Raw genomic sequence first — 21,595 nt, 5'->3', positions numbered from 1 at the left:
ATCAAGGATAAATAAGAGCAACATGATTACAATATTTTTAAAAACCATCAATATAATAATTATATTTCATCAACAATAGGTCTTCTCTGACTGTAAGATTGACATGGTTGCATTGTGGAAAAATTCCATGGCCTCTTCTCCCTTCAAGCATATCAGTGAGGGGACATTACATATCAGTGTATAGTTTTGCTCTCATCCCAATAAACAAACTGAGAGATGACATAGGCAAACTCTCTAAACCTCTGAATAAACAAACTGAGATCAGAGGCCAGTAGAAATCCTCTTTCTTGTCGCTACCCTCCCTCTCGGGCTTGCACTCCACCGCATGTCTCAGTATCAATTGATTAGAAAAGCAATCTCAACCTTTTCTCAGTCCTACCGATGCTACTAACCGAAGAGACCAAAACAACGAGAACCTTGAGGTAGGAGATATCGATGCAGCAAAGGCTGGGGCACTTCTGGTGAGCAGCTCATCGTGGATGTTGGAGATCTCACGGCACCGCTCGATGCTGACATGCTGAGCCGCACTTGGCGGACGGACATGGGCAACAGCAGGCCCGGCGGCGAGGACTCCACGCCCACGCCGGCGCTGACGCCAGACCCGAGTCACGGAGATCCGATCTCGCGGGTCTGAGCACCCATGGAGGAAGCCGCCACCACCTCCGGAGATTGACCCCGTCGTCGCCGCGCCCTCGCGCTGTTTCTAGCCAGTGGTTGCTCTGGACTTGGCGCGCAAAGAAACCTCGCGAGCGCCGTGCGGGATCCGAGCGCGGGGGTGAGTCGCGGAGAAGAAGGCCTACAACGCTGCTGCGCTCGTTGGTTCCGCCTCGGAGCACGGGCCCATGCCGTCGCCTCGCGAGGCGACGGGACGAGCGTCTGCAAGCCGAGCAGAGGACTTTTTTGCAAAAAGGACGTCTCCGAGACAGGGTACAGACGGGCGTTGTACGTGCCCTAAAATGAGGGTGATGCTCCCATTTTATTGTTATTGACTTAAGGTGCAGAAATTGAAAGGTTGGAACATGTGAACTATGTGAAATTCAGAAATGCAATTCTCCAATTTTCCTTAGTGTGGCAATGGAGTAAATGGTAGAAAGTGCCCATATTGGGGTTCTTGCTTACTAATTTACTCCAATAGCCACAGATGACTAGATATGTAATAAAAGTTATGTAGAATGACTTACACTTTGTAACGGATGGAGTACATAAGGCAAACACAATGGCAGATGCTCAAAAAAAAAAAAAAAGGCAAACACAATGGCAAGTTGAGACCATATGAAACGTGGAACAAGTCAATGAAGGTTTCATACAATCCTGACATATCCAAGTGGCTCGAAACAAAGGGACAATGCAAATAGGTGTACCCCTTCCACCCTTCATACAATGTACCCCTTCTGCCGTTCACACCATGGTTTTTAAAAGTGACGTCCCACATTCCACATTGTCGTTCCTCAACCCCAACCCAAATGTTTTAGGAACCTGGCCGTTTAAGGTTTTGCTTGTCTACTTCCTAGTTTCCCGAAGAGCAGTGGGTTCACGCTAGCTATATAATGTGTAGTATTATTACATTATTAGTTAATTCTATTCTTTTTTATTCAATTCAGGTGCAGTATTATTACATTATTAGCTAATTCTATTCTTTTTTATTCAATTCAGGTGATCAATCGATCGCTTTAATTTCGGCGAGTAGATAAACAGAAATTTCTTTTTGAGAGGAAAATGGTTCCCTTATCTTTCAGTGTGTATACTGCGCCTGCGCTACCGCGGTAGCAGATGGACTGTTCTGCAACCTCCATATTCAGCTGAGCCACACCTGTATAGCATGATTTCATTTGAGGAGATGGTCATCGAGTTACTTCATACTCGATCGAGAGGCTATCTCTAACAATCAGTTGACAGACAAATGCTACGATCCTTTCAGAACTTTGGAGTTTGGACTCCCAACAACGGCAGGGTGACAACTACTGTCTACAGTCCAGCTTAAAGACCAAAGAACCTCTCCTGACACCGGTGCTTAGCAGGCTACCATGCACGAACACAGGGAATGCAGCCAAACAAAAATAACATGGCCAAGTCAAGATAGCAAGTGAAAACCCAGATCGTCCAACAAGAAAACGCAGCTTAGTATCGCAGCTATATGACTGCAGACTGAACCATACCTGCAGAAATTTGCACAAAAAAAAAAGAACCACACCTGCAGAAAGTTGTGGCTTGTGCAGCAAACACCATCTAACCAGAATTAGTAGGTTCAAATAGATAGATAGAAATATTTTTGTTTTCACAACCAAATAATGCACGATGCAGCTAGAGAACTCGCAAAAGCAACAACACAATGGTATCCAGAAATTTAAACACAGTGCTAAACACTAGTACCCTGGAGATCACGGGAGAACCAAACAACATCATGATGTTTCTCCCAGCATGTTCATTTGCGAGCTGTGCCTGTGATGGCTGTTCTTTCCAGTCACATGCTCGCTTCCTTATTCAGAAGTCGATACCCAGCAAGGATGCAGCATCAGGGGTTCTGTGGATACATGCTGTTCTCCTAGTCTTCCCTTGCCTTCTGCTGAAGCTGAGACAGCATGTTGGACGCCGCCGAGTCTCGTGCCTCAAGAGGGGTGACCTTCATATCACCATCTACACTCAAGTTGAAATCTGGGCCCGTAAGGTAGACACTGGCCTGGTACATATCTGCCAATATAGGAGTACAAACTGTAAAAGATCAAACATGTATGAATTAAAAGCTATGAGAAAGATTGCCCGAGCTGGAGCAAAAAGAGATTCCGATTATATTTACCAGCGGACATTTGACTAATTCAACTTGTGATTAGGATGTATACGTTCTAAGATCATGCATATAGTATGGTATAAGAACTTGTTTAAGCACCTATCAGAGTCTTACTTTAAAGGTAGCTTTATCTGATAACTGTCGCCCGCTATATGTATCAGCTTTACAGTGCAAGAAGAGCAGACTGTGAAGCCTAAATCTGGCTGCATTATTCTGATGCCTATATGGTCCAAGGACTCCATGCTACGACATGCAGGAACTTGAAAGATCAGTGATTATCAACCACATACCACCGGTAACTGAAGGAAGTACCCTGTATCTTGGAAGAATCCAGTTGCTCTCACGGCATATGTCATTCAATTCCTGCAATGACTACTGTCAGACAGAGGATTGTAGAGGCAGTCATGATAATAATTTACATCAGATGATTGTTTCTTGCCTGGCATCTGTCGCGAAGAAGGATGGCTTCTTTCAGTTTCTTCCTCTTTATGTTCATGGTTTGGCATCCTTCTCCAGAGCTAATTGGATTGGCAACTTCCATCATCTTCCAACTATTCTCATATTTCTTTAGGATTGATGTTACTTTAGGTGTCATCTCCGTTTCTGCACATGGTTTGAAAATGATACGCACTGGTTTGATATAACTTTAAGGTAAAAGATTGAGGTTGATTAGCAACAATCACACAGTTGAGAAGATATGTTGATATATATAGGTCTACAATTATTCTACGGGAATTGAAGTTGTCTTGCTAGTTGTCCTTGGGAGGCTAAATAATGTTCATGCACTTGTATTCTGCAGCCTTGTTTGGATGGGATGGTGACGCCCAACTCCATCATTTGGGACTAAGGTTCACATATATAAATCGAAGCCTAAGAGTACAAGGCCCTCGTGCTATGTTTAGTAACATTGTGGAATGGAAAGACAAGTTGTTTGCCACAAGATCATTTGATTTCACATTGTTATTGTCCATTTTATCCAGATTTAGTTGTGAAAAGGTAAAATACCTGTCAAGATTGTTTGAATGTCCATTTCGTACTCAGCACTTCGATCTCCGAGCACAAAATGCTCACGGAGCTGAAACGTAGATAGGCTAAGATGAGTACACATTAGGAAAAGAAGAATTATGATCAACAAGCATCACTTTTACTTCAGAAATGAATTGCAATATGTAACATACTGTATCATCTCGCATCTTCCGAAGTAATTGCAGTGTCGCATACTTCTGAACATCCATGTTACCTGTAATGCCACCTGAAATGCAATTTGAAGTATACAGATTAAGATTTGGGAGCATAAATATGGAAGTAATCAATAATAGGAAAAGAAATTTCTTTTTTCTTGGATAGGATTGTCCTTACCAGAATTTTCAGTGACTTTCTCCTTTTGGCTTTTCAAGGCATGGTCGTTAATTACATCTGGTGTCTGAAAGATAATTAATTCTTTAAGTTGAAGTTTAACACATAAAATGCTTAATTATTATTGAACTAGAAACATCAGCCTGATTTCAGTGCATCTTTTTCTAAGCTCATACAGAGTTCTTTACCAGAATGATATCTTGGGGCACATTTCTACTTTTAGAGTTCTCTGTTCTGTTCTTGTCCATTTGGACACCTGAAATTAAGTGACTTTATCATAATGATGAGGAGAAACAACAATGGATCAGTAAAATCGAAGTAGTGAAGTACTATAAGATTGATAGACTCACTGGCTTGTAAGTCTTTTGTGGGGCTCTGACCACCCCCATGCTCTGCGTAGGTAGCAACTTTAGTCTTGAAGGCTTCAGACTTTCTTTTGCAGTTTGTGTTGCTGTCTTTTCTGTTTTTGCTGGTGCTGCAGTCGTTGGTGCCACTAGCACCAATTGCTTTTACTACCTGCTTATTTTTCTTTGGAGTTGAAATGTCTGTGGTTATTTTTTTCATTTTAGACTTGCTATTACTATTAGCTTCTTGTTCCTTCAAACTTTCATCTATTTCAGAGAGGGATGAAGATTTCCCATTTTGAAATACCCGCTCCTTTGGTGCACTCAGTGAAGAACCCAAAGGCCAGTCCCTGCAACATGTCAAGAGTAATCTTTCGTCATTAACCTAAAAAAGTTGTAAGAAGACACACTTTGTTATCAATGGTTTCATGCATAATCAGCTGAAATAAATCTTTATGTATACCTGTTCAGGACGTTTAACAAGACCTCCTTATATGGCAGTAAATGATAGCATTCAACAACAGATGTCGTTGTTGGGTACGGACCACTTTCAAATATAGGACCACTCATCCTGTTAGAGGAAAGGAAGAAATACAATAGGGACAACTTTTATAAATTATTACTACGATTGAAAATTACGTATTAACACTAAGAAAAGCAACTCATTTAGGAGGGACAATCAGCAAGCATTATATCATATACACATGAAACAGTATCTTGAAAAGGGTGGAAAGAGCTTTAGCAATGTAACCATTGCTGACATTAATCTAAGATATGGTATGCAGTACATACTGTACTTATTTGACTAGGTCTGCAACATGTAATGGTACAAAGTAGGCACAGTGGAAAAGCAAACCTTTCGATCAGGGCATCTAAAGGCATTTCCTTAAGCTTGCTATCGACAGTCTGATCATAATGCAGAAGGAACAACATGGTAGCTGTCCCTTTCTTACTCAGTGAGTACACCTGATGTTCTTCGATAAAACGCAAATTTGTACGCTTCATACCTATTAAAACAAAAGTGTGTGAGACATACCTATTAAGACATACAAAAGATAGGCACACAAGCATAAAATTTGCAGAATCAATAAAATCAAGCACACAATTCCGCTTCCGAAGCAACTTGTGTATCGAACACACAAACAGGTGTAATTTTGAAAAGAACATTGATTACTATCAGCTCATGTACACAATCTAAGTTACTATAGGACGCGATTGGTTGGCTTCCCAGCTGAGCATGGCTCGCTCTAGCCATCCAGGACCTCAGTATCCATTTTGGATGCTTGCAGGAGGGTTATGTTTGGTTGCTCGCGCGAAACCACCTTTTTTTTCCCACACGAGGCAACCCCATTTCCATTATGGGAGCAGCTAACGCACGGCCGGCCATGTGTTAGGCCAGCCGCACGGCCGCTCTGATTTTGGCCTGCGCCCTCTTCGCCTCTGCCAGTCTTCCTCCTCGCCCCCTGCCAGCAGCTCCCTCGACCCCGCCCTCCTCCTCGCCCTCGCCCCCACCGCCCCGCTGCGGCGCGCTAGGGTTTCGCCGGAACTCCGTGGCCGCAAATTTTCATGTGGAAGCAAACCTTCGAACTTTCAATTTTGAAGGCAAGCTATATTGGTTTGTTATCTTGTTATAGATAATTGAGCAATAGATTAACCTATTCAAACTCTGGGTGCCATACAAAATGTCCCTGATGAAAATCATATTTCAATTTTTGAGCAAAATCATATAAAAAATGACATCTCTGATGATTTTAAAAGACAGGTTTCATAAGGACATGGTCAGAGATTCAGAACAAAAGAAATAGAATCCATGAACCTAAGCCTACAGGCTACATGGTCAGAGTATTAGTCTTGGCTGAATTCAAGTCCCAGAAATCAAGTCTCCCCGTCTTAGCTTTCTTTGACATATTTTCAAATTTCATAGTGATTGGATTCCTAAACTGTAGCACTGGCAATATTATGTAAGAATGAATAAAATTTACTTGTAAGCATTTCCTCCTCACTTTTGAATTCACCCAAACACATTGCCCCACCATTAATCTTTTCACACAAAACATGGATGCAAACATAAGGACATGAACGCTGCTGCCATGTGAGCCTCCCTTATTTTCATGTCACTTCGTCTCCACGGCCATCCACCGCCAGTTACTACTGGCCACCTCCTGGTGGATTAGTGGCTGCTATGCCTGGGCAATCAGGTCGACCAAGAAAAAACTATTCAGTGAACTCACACTATCTGGATTCATCCGGCGTCATATCGGCAGGAAATAGTTAGCTTATCATGTATAAACAGAGTCGGGAAATTGTTCTTTTGCCTTCTGTTCTATTTCTGAGTTTCCATGCTGCATGACTGCTACTGCTGACTAGAAAGTGGAATGGAAAAACTGAATTTAAAAAAGATCATGTTGCATTGTTAAAATTAAATCAAGCATCAATCGTCCAATTTAATGACTGGTGCCATATTTCTTAGTTGTTGGTTGCCATCTTTGATGTCCTGATGTTTGTCACAGAAGTTCCCATTTAATTTTTAAAGACCACATACCAATAATTGGCAGCAAGCTGCAAGCATTGCATAATGCAGACTGAGTTACAGTTTGGCTTGGTAAAGTATTGCAAAATGTCATTGTGCATAGTTTCTGCATATTGTCATTCACGCTTCTCGCTGGGCACTTAATTATATTTTTGCTCTTTAATTACTGTTAGCTTGCCGCAAATATGGAACTAAAGTATTTTACTTCCTCAAATTACATCATGCTGGTTTCAGTTCTTAGGTTGATTTGTCCAAATTAGCAGTGTATTATGGGAACAAAAGACATATGGATGGTCATAGTTGTGACTGCCTTTCAGTAAAGATCCTAAGAAAAAAACATTTGGGCAGCTTCTGAAATTAATCTATGAACTGCAAAACAATTAAGTTAGATCAACATAGTTCTGCCAAAATCTAAAGCAAGCATACCAGATAAAAAGTCTCTGAAATGTTTGCCTTTCAATTTAAAAGATTTGCTAACTCAATTAAGTCTTGTCCACAATTAGACTACTTGTGTATATATACTTGCAATTAGGGAGCATGGCAATTTTATGATCCTCATCGGCTCATCTTTACAAAAAAGCGTATTTTTCCTACTTTAGTTCAAGGAAGAGCTTATAACCAGCCAAGCCCAAGTTCATCAAAATTATTTTTCTGCTGATAGGATATTTTGTACATAGGCAGTAATTGGTCTACATAAATAATGATGTGAATTTGGATACAGACTGTGATAACAGTTTTCTTGTCATGGTTCAATACTGCATGCTTTCATTTTATACTTGTGATGATGATATTCATTTTTTTCAGCTTTGCAGTTGGTGATGATTATGGGCGAAACGGCAATGCTACGTTGGATGATGAACTTACTGCAAGGCGCTGCAAAAATTCACAAGGTTGGGTTCAGTTCCAATGCTAAAAATAGTGAGCTTCTAAATAATCTATTGGTTACTGTTAGTAATATGGAGTCTCGTGTTATTATCCTCCATACTGGAATCTGGACTCAAGCTTCTTTCACTTGCTAATGGAACAAATATGATGGGCAACAGCAGCTTCTTTCACTTGCTAATGGAACAAATACGATGGGCAACAGCTATGTATGGATTGCAACTGATTGGCTTTCTACTTATCTTGAAAGTTTGTATGACTTCTGTGTTGCATTGTGTTCAGGTTAAGAATTATATTATCTATAAGTAGCTATGTAATTGTATGATTTTGTGTATTAAAATCAAAAGACATACATATAAAGAAATGATTCTTTTTTCCAAATTTAGTGAACTACTAATATCATCTTATAAATTGTGTGATGCCTACACAACTTTACGCCTTTGAGTCTCCTCTATTACTGAATGTGGTGATATGATGATCTTTTACAGAGGGTGCATCATCCATGTTTGGCATCATGGGCCTGTTGTACAGTCTTGTAAGTGTCCCATTTGTTGTTGTCTTACAAATCTATGGTGCTTGCTACTTTATCAGAGCAGGAGGATGATCCACAAGCTCACCGTATTTTAGGAGAGATTCAACACTATAATATAACCATATTTTAGGAGCACCACACAGCCTGACTAAAGGTTGGTACTACTGTCCACGAAAGTTGATGCCTTCACTATACTTTCAAGAATAACCTGTTTTTGTTCAAAAAGATAGGTAAGGCTACAACTATTCAGAAACGAAACCTACATCCGATGGCATGTTCCATGGCAACAGATCCACTAAGGTTTGTGTGTAGCCATGTTTACTAGGTTTATGAATTTTCTGTTAGGTTGATTTTGTGCTTATGAAGTTCATACCATGTTTGAAAAAAAAAACTGCAATTACTAAAATTCTGTTAAGATGCAGCATGTGGTGTTCATGTGATGTCTTTAGTGCTATCGAAGTGGCACCATGGCGGCAGATGAAGACCTTGACCACTATCATACAGTTACGGTAAGGTAGGAGCATGGCAAGCCATCTCTATGCCCAGGCCAGGTTCTCTGGTGGTCACAAACTCACAATGGCTATTCAATGTTTGTGCTCTTAGTGATCACACCTGCATGCCGTGGTACTCAGCCTTTAGTGCCCTCGAGATGTTTGATAAAATGGTATAAAATGGACTTATATGGTGGCTGAAATACGTAATTAGGAGTGCAAAGTCAACTGTATGGATATCTGAACCTTTGTATTATTTCAAATATTATGATGTTTTTTGGCAAATAATGTCTTTTGGCTATTATTACTATTTTTTTCTTACTCTTATTGTGTTGAATTTGCATTAAAAAATTTACGGTTCTCGTAGCAACGCACGGGCATCTGGTAGAATCAGATTAAATGAGAGAAGCCAAACCACACCAGCTAGCCTAACTCCACAAAGTGACCATATTTGTGCTCCTGTGCTTGCAGGCGAACTACAATTCTACCACAGATTAAGGCATGGACCTGTAGCCACTAGCCACAAGGGTGCATCTAATTGCTCTAGTAAGAAAAAAAAAGGAATAAGGGTGCATACATACAATGCAGTCTAAGTTCAAGAAGAAAACCGTAGAAGTGTATAGCACCAACCTGTTTTGAGCTCCACCTCTGAATATGCAATCTGCTGAAGCACGTACGGTTCAGAAGGAAGTGCTATGGATTTATTACTCGACCCCTGCACTGACATGTCACTGCTGAGAGAACCACCTAACGCCGTCTTGATATCTTTCTCAAAAATCGACCAGACGCCCTTGGTTTCGGATCCATGCTCGAGCAAGCACACTTTCTTTGTCCGATTGAGAAGCAGAACAGCGACCTTGGAGATGGGCCACATGATCATCTCGGGGGAGTCCTTGGAGGGGTCGAGCGCCTCGGCAATGTCACAGGCGTCGATGATTGCCTTGTCAGTAACCGAGAGCCCTGCCCCTACTCCGTTGCCAAGGTTCTGGGCCTGGTTCAGGTACATGAGCAGATTTTTGTTGCTGACGGTGAGGGAGGCAGACATGCAGAACCGATCGGGGCTGGCAAATTCGAGCTGCGGGAACTGCTTCCGGTGGTAGTAGTTGTACAGGAGAACCGTCGCATGGACCTGCGCAACCACAAAACCACATCCATGGCGGCGTAGTGAGGTAATCGCAGACGAGTTACTGGAACAACAAAAGCGAATTCCGAAAGCCCCAAGCACGAAACAAATAAGCAGCAATAAGCTCCATGATGGCGCCGCGAGGAAAGCTGCAGCTCGGCAATTACACGAAAAAAAAAAGTGTGTGATCAACACAACACTAAGCGGAACAATGTAACGGATCAGCCTGTAGAAGCCGCGAATTCCGAATGCCCCAAGCACGTAGGACGCCGTGCGACCCAAATCCACCCCCGGAACGAATCGCACGGGGAGGAGGGGCAAGCGCCATGCTCCGTTCCTCAACCCCGATCGACCCTCCAGGAAACCCCACCGCAACCGCGCCACAACCCGCGAAAAGGAGCAATGGGTCAAGCACAAGCTTCCTCACCTGACGCGCAACAGCTTCCTGAGTCTCAGGCGACAGGGCCTCCTCCTGTTCGACCTGGCCGCGCGGCAGCACCGGCACCACGAGGTGCTCCACCAGCTGCTCCACCGCGTCCTCCAGCTGCACCACCTCCTCGCTGCCACTGGCGCCGCCGCCTTCTTCCTCCATCACCGGAACCCAAGCAGCGTCCCGCGCCGCCTCTAGGGTTTTGCGCCGCCGGGGCTGGGGGTTTTCTTGGGAAGGGCAGGGGCGGCCGCTGTCCCCGACGAGAGCTGGGACTGGGATGGCAGGAAATGGAAGGCGAGGCGCGATCGTGCAGGTGTGGGAGCCGTGGGGCTGAAAAGGAAAACGGTGGGCGTGCGGAGAGCGCAGGGGGGCGAGATCCGCCGTCCAACACGGGACCTGGTGGATCGGGGCCGTCCGAGGCGGCGTCAACGAGGAGTTGGCCGCGGCGAGCTGGCCTTGTGCTTGCGACTGATGGGGTGAGGGTCCCCTGACTGGATTCTACAGGGAACAGGCTTTTTGTCCGAGTTGCCGCTCCAGGTTCCACGTATCATCATTGGACGGGCTCAGTAGTCGGGTACTCCCTCCATCCCTTAAATAAGGGGGTGTTTTGATATTTAGGATTAACCTTTAGTTTTTTTACATCGAATGTTTTGATATTTATTAGGAGTATTAAATATAGATTAATTATAAAACTAAATGAAAACTAATTCACGAGATTAATCTATTAAGTCTAATTAGTCCATGATCAGTGAATGTGATGTTAAAGTAAACATATGCTAATCATAGATTAATTAGGCTTAATAAATTTATATCGCGAATTAATCATGACTTATGCAATTAGTTTTATAATTAGCTCATGTTTAATCCTCTTAAGTGATATCCAATCATCTGATGTACCGGGACTAAACTTTAGTCCGTGGATGCAAACACTCCAAGTTAAGTTCGTTCTAAAGTTCCACGGATATGCTATCCTCGTTGTGTAAGCTATTTTTGGATTTTTAGAACAAAATTGAGCTCCATCAAGTGTGCTATATGGTTTTGTAAAATAGCAAACAGACTATTCCTGCAATTTCGGCAGTGGTCATAGAAAGCAAGCTCGCCACCTGCAGAAATCGCTCGTCACATCAGCGCACACCTGTGCGTGCGAGATCCTTCCTGCGCTGCCGTGCACCAGAGATTCTTCCCATGCCCGCTGAACATTCCTGTTGTGGGGATCCCAGGCCCAACCCGCTCGATTCCCGAGCTCGTCCATCGCCTTCTCTCCTCCCATGCCGCTGCCGACGCCCCCATTACCGCCGGAGCTGGTAATCGCTGCCCCTCATAATCTTCCTTTTCCGCTTCGTCGTGATGTCGCGGCTTCCTCATGGAGATGCTCTGTCAGTACGTGCGCCGAGGAGATCCCAACTGCGCTGCCCTATATTCACTCCCCATTGTCTAGGTGCTGCCTTGGTTGGAGAATGCGGCGCAAGCAGGCTAGCGACGATGAGTCCTTCCACCCAATAGTGCTGCTGCATCGAATCCATTCATCGACGTGTGTTCTGGTCATCTAGTGAGTCCAATTTGCAGTCTATGTTGAGATCATGAGTTCCAAATCAACAACTTTGTTTATTAACTAGGTCATTGGTTATCTCTACTACATCTGCTACAGAAAAGATCAGAGTTTATCTAAAAGTAGAAGCCTAATCTTGTCTACCAATTCTTGTAGTTCAGTTTTCTCCTCGTTTATTGGGGGATGGCGCATAGCATGGGACCCCCAATTGCGTAGAGCTGCTTTCGGCCACCATTTCGCTTGTCGGTATCTGTATCGGCGAAACCGCCATTGGAAGGAGACGACGGTTTACACCTGGATAACTCAAAAAGGCCAGGAAGCTTCCGATTGGCATTTCGTCTGCCAATACTTCAATCGATGAAGCCGTTGGTGGAAGGAAATGTCAGGTTCCCCTCATTGGGCAGGGGAGCACCCAAAAGCTTTCTCCAGCTGTTTCGCCCACCAGTATCGATTGGTCGCCCTCCCTTTTGACAGGGGAGCTCCCAAAAGCTTTAGCCCTCTGTTTCGCCCACCAGTATCGTTTGGTCCAAGGGCGGTACCGATATCGAAAGGCATTCGAAGCATTCGGCGTGCCTTTAACTAACTAGTTTTGAACAGGGCGTTGTTTCGCAGGTTTTTCGTTGCTTTCGATTTCTTTCGGGATCGGCGAGGCCTAGAACAACCCTAGCAGGAGCAGTGGGTCCTAGAGTTGGTGGGCCCACCAAGGGGGAGGTGTCTTTCAAGGGAGGCCACAAGCGGCTTGGACCAAAAGCACTTGTAGAAGAGGGGAATATGCTCGGGTACCGTAGTTGGTAGGAGGGCATTTTGGTCCTTGTAAAAGATACGGTCATGTATAAATAGAGCTCTACAGGGGCGGTGTAAGGGAGGATGGAACCGTTGTTTTCCATGATCAATACATTCCTTTCCTTTTTGTTCCGCCTTTGTGTTCCTTCCATTCGGAGTCGTCGAGCTTTCGACATATAGAGCGGCAACCTGGTGTTCAAAGGCCGAGGCCTAGAACAACATTGGCGCCCACTATGGTTGTTGCTCGAGGTTGCCATGGCCAGAAGGAAGGGACCCAAGACGGTAGTTGACAAAGCCGAAGCATCTAAAACCACCGATATCACGGCCATTGAAACAACAACCGGCACGGTGGAAGCAGCAACAACCGCTGCTACAGCTCAACCAGTCGTTATTGAACCTAGAGCGCTGGAGCCACGCGGTGAAGAAGTGGTATTGCCAAGCGGAAGGGTGGAAACGCCAGAAGGAGAGGTTCAAGAAGCAAACGAGAATCAAGATAACGAAGACAAAGAAGATGGAGAAATCATAGATCATGCAAGAGAACTAAGAAGGCTAGAGCAATTACAGCAAGATATCACAAGATTGCAATGAGAGAGGGATCAGCTGATGCATTAGGCCGCAGCGCGAAACCGAGCTGATTAGACTCAAAGGGCCATCAGGCAGGCCGAATCCCAAAGGGAGAGATTGCACAGAGAAATCCAACAGCTACAAAGAGCAGGAGCCAATGGCCCAGTCCACGCTGCCAAAAATGTGGTGCTCCCAGAGATCGGAGCGCTGGTCAAAAACGATGAAACCTATGATCCATCTTCACCGCTATCAAAAGAACTACAACAGCACCCCTGGCCAGCAGGCTACAAGGCACGTATCCCAACTTTTGATGGAAAGACTAACCCTAGAAAGTTCATAGCAGCTTACGAGACGGTAGTGTTTTCAGCTGGGGGAGATGTGGCAACAGTGGCAAAGTCGCTCATCTTAGAAGTCGAAGATGTCGCCCATGATTGGTATACATCCCTAAAGCCTCTCTCAATCAATTCCTGGCAGCAGGTAAAAGCAGAGCTACTGGCAACCTTCTAGGGGTACCAATTGGGCATAAAAACCACAAGGGACCTTTTGAATTGCAGCCAGCAAGACAACGAATCGATGTCCAAATACTTGGAAAGATTCATCCAGCTAAAGGCCCAAGTGCCGAATGTGCTAGAAGCTACCGTAATAGCAGCAACAATTGAAGGATTGGCAATAGGCCAATGCGCAGCGCATTTCGCAAGGGAACCGCCGGCCACTGTGAAGGAACTTTTTGAGGTGATGAGGCAGTACGCCAGGTCGGATGATGATTTCAAACGCCGGAAGGAGGCATGTAACCAACTGAGACAAGCAGCTAAGATCCCATGAGCCCCACAGGCACCAAATCAGCGCAACGTGAGACCATTCCGATCGGTCAACAACCTAGAGAAGATTTAGGGCAATCAGCACCAGAGCAACCTTAGCCTAACCCGCAGTAACAACAATTGTATCGCCCTTTTGACTTTCCGGCACGTGTCGGTAGACGCGATAGTGCACCGCGCGAGGGATGAGATGGTAGAGGTCGAGGAAGAGGGTAAGGCCCCCATACTGTGCTATATGCGGCGAAAACATCGATCATTTCACCAGAGATTACAAGTATAGTCAGATGGCCAGAGAGCTAAAAGAGAAGGATGAGGCGTCCAGAAGCAGTGAAGCACCCAAGCACGTCTTTCACAACACTCCTCGCGCTGAGAGCAACCACACTCAGTTCTATAGTTAGCTGCCCCTTTCGGTCGGACAAAATGTAATTAATCAGCAGAGCTTTTTGCAAGGCTATTCCCAAGCACCTTTCGCCTAGTGATACCCAACATTCCCACCTTATCAGCAGTTCGTTAAATACCCAACTCAGTCAGTTGCAGTATCTTCACCAATCTAGATAGATCAACAACAGTCTGGCCAGCAGAATCAGGCCACATAGGAGAATGCATCAGATCAACACACCGTCAATAACACTCTTCTGTCACGTGGTCACATTTTTGCCATAACAGGTGGGTCCAACTAGGAGCATGAAAGCAAGAGAGCAAGAAGGGGTTATAAAAGGAGAGTCCATATGGTGTCCCCAAGGCTACCCTTGAACAAACCAGCTTGGTCCTTGGTCCAAATCACTTTTGACGAAAGTGATTTCCAAGTGAGAGACTTCCTGCATTCTGACGCTTCGTTGCAACAGCAAATGTGGCCGGCTATACGTTGCACAACATTCTGATTGACATGGGAAGCTCAGTGGATATTCTTTTCATCAAGGCTTTTGAGTCTATGGGATTGGATAGGCGCACCCTTGAACCAGCAGGAAACTCCCTGTTTGGTTTCGGCGGTAAAAAGATAGATGCTATTGGCAAAAAGGCCATTCCAGTATCATTCGAAGAAGGTGAAAGAGTAAGGATGGAAACAATAATGTTTGACATAGTCAACATGGACTACACATACACCGCCATTTTTGGCAGTGGTTTCACCAACAAATTCGAAGTGGTGATTAAGCAAAATTATCTGTGCATGAAAATGGCTTCACCTTTTGGCATAATCACTATACACAGGGACCAACTTGCCTCAAGGCGCATAGAGGGCAACCCCATACCTGGATATAGCCTTATCAACAAAGTGACCAAGAAGCTAGAAGAAATCGAACAGGACAGCAAAAAGACCATCAGTTCGAGGGCGGAAATGGGAGAAGACACTAAGAGAACACCCTTAACCAAGGCAGTCCAGATAAGTGTGTCCACATCGGTACAGACTTATCATCTCAAGAGAAGCAAGGCCTTATCTCTTTTCTGCATGAAAATGATGATGTTTTCGCTTGGTCAGCCAAAGATCTCCAAGGCGTTAGTAGGAATCTGGCCCAGCATAACATGAATGTGACAAAAGGATCCATCCCAAGGAAGTAAAAGCTAAGAAAGATGTCAACCAAAAGAGCTGAAGCGGCGAAAGCAGAGGTACAAAGGCTATTAGACACCGGTGTCATCAGGCCAGTTCAGTACCCAGAATGGCTAGCAAATGTAGTCATGGTCAGGAAGAAGAACGGAAAATGGCGGATGCGTGTTGATTTTATAGACCTAAACAAGCATTGTTCGAAGGATCCATACCCTCTGCCCAGAATTGACAAGCTGGTGGACATAGCGACAGGGTACAAAATGATGACCCTATTGGATTATTTTTCAGGCTATCATCAGATTTGGCTGAACCTAGATGATGAAGAAAAAACAAGTTTCATCACGCCTAGCGGAACATATTGTTAACGTCACATGCCGGAAGGTTTTGCTAAACGTAGGCCCTACCTTTTCAAGAATGACAGATGGGGTTTTCCATAAGCAGAAAGGCAAAAACTTAGTGGCTTATGTCGATGACATAGTAGTAAAGAGTGATAAAAATGAGTCGCACATTTAGGACCTACATGAAACTTTCAAAAACCTACGAAAGAGTGGTCTCAAGCTTAACCTCGACAAATGTGTTTTCGGGATCCAGAAGGGTAAGCTGCTAGGATGTTTGGTTTCGGCAAGGGGAATTGAAGCAAATCCAGACAAGATAGCAGAAATTGCAAACATGAAACTGCGACGAACAAGAAACAGGTCCAGAAGCTAACTGACGGATTGGTGGCTCTAAATAGATTCATCGCAAGATCAACCAAAATTTAGATTTGTTCGATTAGGGTCCCGAACAGCAGCGAGCTTTCGATGACCTAAAGCAGTACCTAACTAAACTTACAACCTTGTCTAGGCCATCACCAGGAGAAGTTCTACTGCGCTATCTAGCAACTTCACCTACTACAGTCGGTGCAGTCTTAGTAGAGGAGAAAGAGCACAAGAACCAACTAAATTGGTTCCCCATATATTTCGTTTCTGAAGCATTATTGAGGGCCAAACCGAATTACATAGAGCTCGAGAAAATAGCGTACACTGTCGTCATGGCTTCCAAAAAGTTAAAGCACTACTTTTAAGCGCACCGCATTAGAGTCCTATCGGCGCAACCATTAGAAGCTCTCTTCCGTAATAGTGAAGCAATCGGGCGCATCGGCAAATGGGTAGCAGAGCCAAATGAGTACATTGTAGATTTTGAGCATAGGTCAGCCATCAAGTCACGGGTATTAGTAGATTTCATCGCCGATTGGATGCCGTCAGATTTCAACACCACTGTCAAGTTTGAGGAGCCAGAATGGACAGTCCATTGCGATGGTGCGTGGGGTACAGCTGGCGCAAGAGTCTCAGTGATCTTGACACCACCATCAGGCCCAAACCTACGGTATGTAGCCAGGCTAGAGTTCTTATCCACAAACAACAACACCGAATATGAGGCTGTGCTGCTGGGACTCTGAAAGCTACGAGCACTCAGAATACATAGATGCATCATCAAGTTAGATTCTCAGGTGATAGTGGGGCACATCAAAAAGAATTTTGCCGCCAAAGAGCCTGAATTGGTAAGGTATTTGACAGCCATAAGGAGAATGGAGAAACATTTTGCAGGTTTCATGTTGCGCCACATACCAAGGGCCTAAAACACGGAAGCTGACAAATTAGCAAAAGCAGCCGCCCACAATGCATAGTTGCCTCCTGATGTATTTTTCCAAGTACTGACAACCAAATCAATAAAAGAAGAAGAAGATCACCCGATGGCGGTACACACAATCGCCAGTGAAGATTGGAGGTCCCTAATTTTCACTTTCGTCACTAGAAGTTATGAGCCAACAACCAAGCACGAAATGGAAAGGATGAACACCAGAATAAAATTGTACTTAGTGATCAGTTCAGAACTATACAGAAGTGGGATCGTGGCTCCACTGCTCAAGTGCATCAGCAAGCAATAAGGCATTGAACTCCTGAACGAGATTCATGCCGATTCATGTAGAGCACATAGGGGTCCGCTTGAGATTGCGCATAGAGCGATGAGGCAAGGGTTCTATTGGCCATCAACAATGGAAGATGCTAAACAATTGGTCCACACATGAGAAAAATGTCAGATGTTGCAAAGAAGCAGAATGCGCCTGCAAATCCGATCAAGTCTATCATCCCAACATGGCCATTGTAGAGATGGGGAGTCGATATAGTTGGACCGCTTTCGCTGGCACCAAGCAACCTCCAATTCACGGTAGTAGCACTGGAGTATTTCACCAAGTGGATAGAGGCAAATGCGCTGGCAAAGATAACATCAGGCACTCTAATTAGTTTCGTCTGGCAAAGGATCATCTGCTGATTCGGTGTACCGGCGTACATAACAGTGGACAACAAAAATCAGTTTGACTGCACAGACTTCATAAATTTCTATAGCGAGCTCAATATCAAATTCACTTTTGCAACAGTCAAGCATCCTCAAAGCAATGGTGCAGTTGAAAAGGCGAATGTCCTAATATTTACCGCAATATCCAAGTCCTTGTTTGATTCACCAAAAGGAAAATGGGCATGGGAGATTACGACATTAGTCTAGGGGCACAACATTTCGTGCTCCAGGACCACTAGGTTCACCCCCATTTCACTTGTTGTATGGCAAAGAAGCTATCACCCTAGAGGATATGAAGCTAGGGTCATTCCGCACCGAAATAGCAGCCACAACGCTAGTACAACGTTATGTCGAAATTGAGGCTACAGAAGATACAAGGCTACAGGTAGCCCATAACCTCGACAAGTATCATGCAGAAACAAAGTCATGGAGAGACAAAAAAAGTCATCCCCAAAAGCATCAACCCAGGAGACTTGGTTCTCATTCGTCATCCAGACAAGCAAGGGAAGCTATGGTCGCAATGGTATGGACCTTTCGTCGTAGCAAATTGTTTACACCAAAATTTGGTAGAAGAGTCATAGGGACTCGAAGGCTCCCGAGGTCATGTCGTCAGGGAATCAATTGCGTGCAGATCGGAACCAGCTGATTCGAGCGCAAAACTAGAATTAGCTTTCTTCAGATAGCGCCAGCGGATAATGACGAAGGTTATGATCGGCGCTAGGACGAGGCATGCTGGACTCTACAAAAAGGGAAATATTAGAGTCCAAGTTATCTTAAATTAGGAATATTTTCCTTTATGTCAAGGATTGTAACGAATCATGCTCGAGTAGGATTCATGTTTAGGTCCTGGGTATAAATAGCAAAGCCTCGGCTATTGTAAAGACAACAATCAATCAAATACAAGTCAATTACTTTTTTTAGCTCCGGCCACCCCTTAGGAGTAGGAGTAGAGTAGATCTCAGTGAGTTCTTCAGCGAGTACGGCTGCATCAATCCGATCGACCTCCACTGCTTGTCTGTAAGTACCGTCATGGTTTATACCTCTGTTCGTATGGCTGTATCGATCCGGTCGACCCCCATAGCGACTCTGGTATAGGCTAGTTATCAACTCTTGTCTAATTCAAGTATGGCCTATGTGATTCTGCCTCACACCCTACTGCTTGAATTAGATCAAGGTCAAGTTATCGGCTCTACCTTAGTATGGCAGTCTTTGGTAGATTCATTAAGTTACCGATATTGCTTATTGCTTTCATCGTTTATCTAATTACAGCAATATCACTTTGCCCGATTGAGATTGATCTGGATCGGCCTTATATCTTGTTTAACTCATCGTTTGCTAATTTAAAGTTGATCTAATCTACACCTTAAACGATGAATTATGTTTTATCGACTATTTTACATCAATCTTAATCGTGCATAGCGTGCGGTTAAGGCATGTCCGATCTCGAGTAGATCTATTGGTTAATGAAAACCGTTCCATGGCCCGTCATCATGGCCTGTGGGATTCTGCCTCTCACCCCACTGTTGGCACCATGGAGTGGGGATCGTTAGTTGGTAGACCCGTTCCTGAGGAGGCATGACCTTAACTGTGCGCCATGCGTGAATCGGCTGTTTAGCCGATATCGAGTACTTTCACAAACAGTTCACATTACGAGATTATTGAAGTAGAGATAAGTTGAAAGATATGTTAGCCCCATGATCTTATTATTGTATTATGGTCTGCATGATTCTGCCTCATGCCCCACTGATATTAGTAATGAGTTAGGGTCGTCGAGTCTATTGTTGTTACTACGGCCTATATGATTCTGCCTCATGCCCCACTGGTCATGGCGATGGATGAGATCTAACATGTTCATTAGATTTATCTTTATTAAATGGTTAAGTGGTGTTGAATTGTCTCTTTATATAAAAAGGAGTTCGGTTACTTGTAATCATTGGCTTAGTATAAACCAATCATCATTGATATCTTATTACCATTGATTAATATTTGCTTAAATAATATTTATCCTGAATGATAACCGATTCTTCTTATATGACCCCATGAGTTTTAATCGATTTATTCTTATGAATATGCTGGAATCGACTATTTAGTCGATCTTCTCTCATATCGGCTCTCAGAGCCGCACATTCGGAATTGTCTGGCAACACCGGCATGTTCCGCCCTTAATTACTGATGAGCTTTCTCTCCTTATCAATTGCAGGGTCAAATTGACTGGCATGTCTTAGGAGGATTGTGTAGGATCGACCACCCTTGCGCTGAAGCTAGGCGGATCTGCTCCATCAAGCGGACCCTTCCGGCTTGCTGCGTGTGTCCTCGGCACGGAGACAAAAATTCTGTGTCGACACATGTTTCTGGCACGCCCGGTGGGACGCCACAATCGTCATGGCGGCTCACAACAACGACAACATCCTTATGGTACATTATGAAGACCTACCTGATGAAGATAAGGATACCATCAGCAAAGCTACAGAAGAATTTTAGAAGAATTGTTTGTTGTCCTACACCAAAACACGTGATAGCACAATTATTTAGAAATTTCCACTACCAAGAGTTCTACTACACGGGCAGACAGATACAGTCGAAGCTGAAGACATGCGTTTCTTTACGGAAGCCATAGACAAATCTATTCGTGATGCCATATCAAGCCGCAATGAAGCTTTCGTTGATGCATTTCACAACGCCATGAAAGAGGTGATTCATGGAATTCCAGTTGGTCAGGTTGGATTGACTTGTTACAACATTCCAAATCCATTGACTCAAGGGACTAATCAAGTCGGTACCAGCCATCAAGAAGCAGCACTAGCTGATAATGGTGACGTCCAGACACTTCAAGGTTCATCTGAACAAACTCCAAGTACTACTACGAATCAGATACAGTATAATCCTAGATCGTCAATACAACATGTACAACAGCCGATGGGACAAGGTCAGAATCAGGTGATCAATTTTGGCACATCAGGCCACATACCGTCGACGGCTCAAAAAATAGCACCATCAATTCAAAGGATCCGTAGAGATATAGTAATGGAGACGGGGATCCCGATCTTCCGTCAGGTGATGGTAACTATCGTTGTGGCGGAGAATGACACACCGATCCAGCTTCAGATCGAAAGATCGAACCCTACAATCTTAGCACCACAGCTCCTCTGGTTATCAGCCAAGTCACGGACCAGGTTGACCTCGCCAAAAAGGCTAATCCCTACCTGCGCAACGAAGAACACAAGAAAGAACAAGAAAGAACGCAACCAAATTGCAGATGAAAGATTAATCTCACGAGTTGGGGTCTCACAAACAGAAGAACGGCAAAACTGTTTCTTGACAGAATAATCTAAGCAAAACCCAAACCCTAATGGAGGGGTGGTGGCTGTTTATGAAGACTCTAGGGTCATGCAAGACCCCTGGACGCGCCCCTAATGGGCCCAAACTCGATACATAGTCCAACGGACCAAAAGACGGTGTCGCAGCACCCTGGTAGATTCTAGATGCTGACTTATTTCGATGATTCCTGTTTATTCCGAATAGATTTTGACG

General features: G+C 44.2%; 1 protein-coding gene across 1 annotated transcript; it reads right to left on the bottom strand.

Moving 5' to 3' along the window:
* Nucleotides 1-2,240: 2,240 nt before the first annotated feature.
* On the bottom strand, nt 2,241-10,788 carry LOC136452481 (uncharacterized). The gene is made up of 12 exons (XM_066453091.1): nt 10,471-10,788; nt 9,551-10,049; nt 5,342-5,492; nt 4,949-5,056; nt 4,492-4,835; nt 4,330-4,397; nt 4,145-4,208; nt 3,964-4,037; nt 3,791-3,860; nt 3,225-3,388; nt 3,076-3,148; nt 2,241-2,688 (listed from the first exon to the last, which is right to left on the bottom strand). The coding sequence occupies exons 1-12, from the start codon at nt 10,633-10,635 to the stop codon at nt 2,543-2,545; spliced, it is 1,926 nt and encodes a 641-aa protein (XP_066309188.1). The 5' UTR covers nt 10,636-10,788; the 3' UTR covers nt 2,241-2,542.
* Nucleotides 10,789-21,595: the final 10,807 nt, after the last annotated feature.

Source organism: Miscanthus floridulus, chromosome 5 (assembly GCF_019320115.1).
Source record: "Miscanthus floridulus cultivar M001 chromosome 5, ASM1932011v1, whole genome shotgun sequence".
Lineage (NCBI taxonomy): Eukaryota > Viridiplantae > Streptophyta > Magnoliopsida > Poales > Poaceae > Miscanthus > Miscanthus floridulus.
This window is presented reverse-complemented; position numbering and strand designations above follow the sequence as displayed.

Coding starts and splice junctions, on each gene's coding strand:
- LOC136452481 (XM_066453091.1), bottom strand. CDS start 10,635: ATGGAGGAAGAAGGCGGCGGCGCCAGTGGCAGCGAGGAGGTGGTGCAG. Junction 4,398..4,491: donor CACAAAAGACTTACAAGCCA/GTGAGTCTATCA, acceptor ACTTAATTTCAG/GTGTCCAAATGGACAAGAAC. Junction 4,209..4,329: donor TGCCCCAAGATATCATTCTG/GTAAAGAACTCT, acceptor ATTATCTTTCAG/ACACCAGATGTAATTAACGA.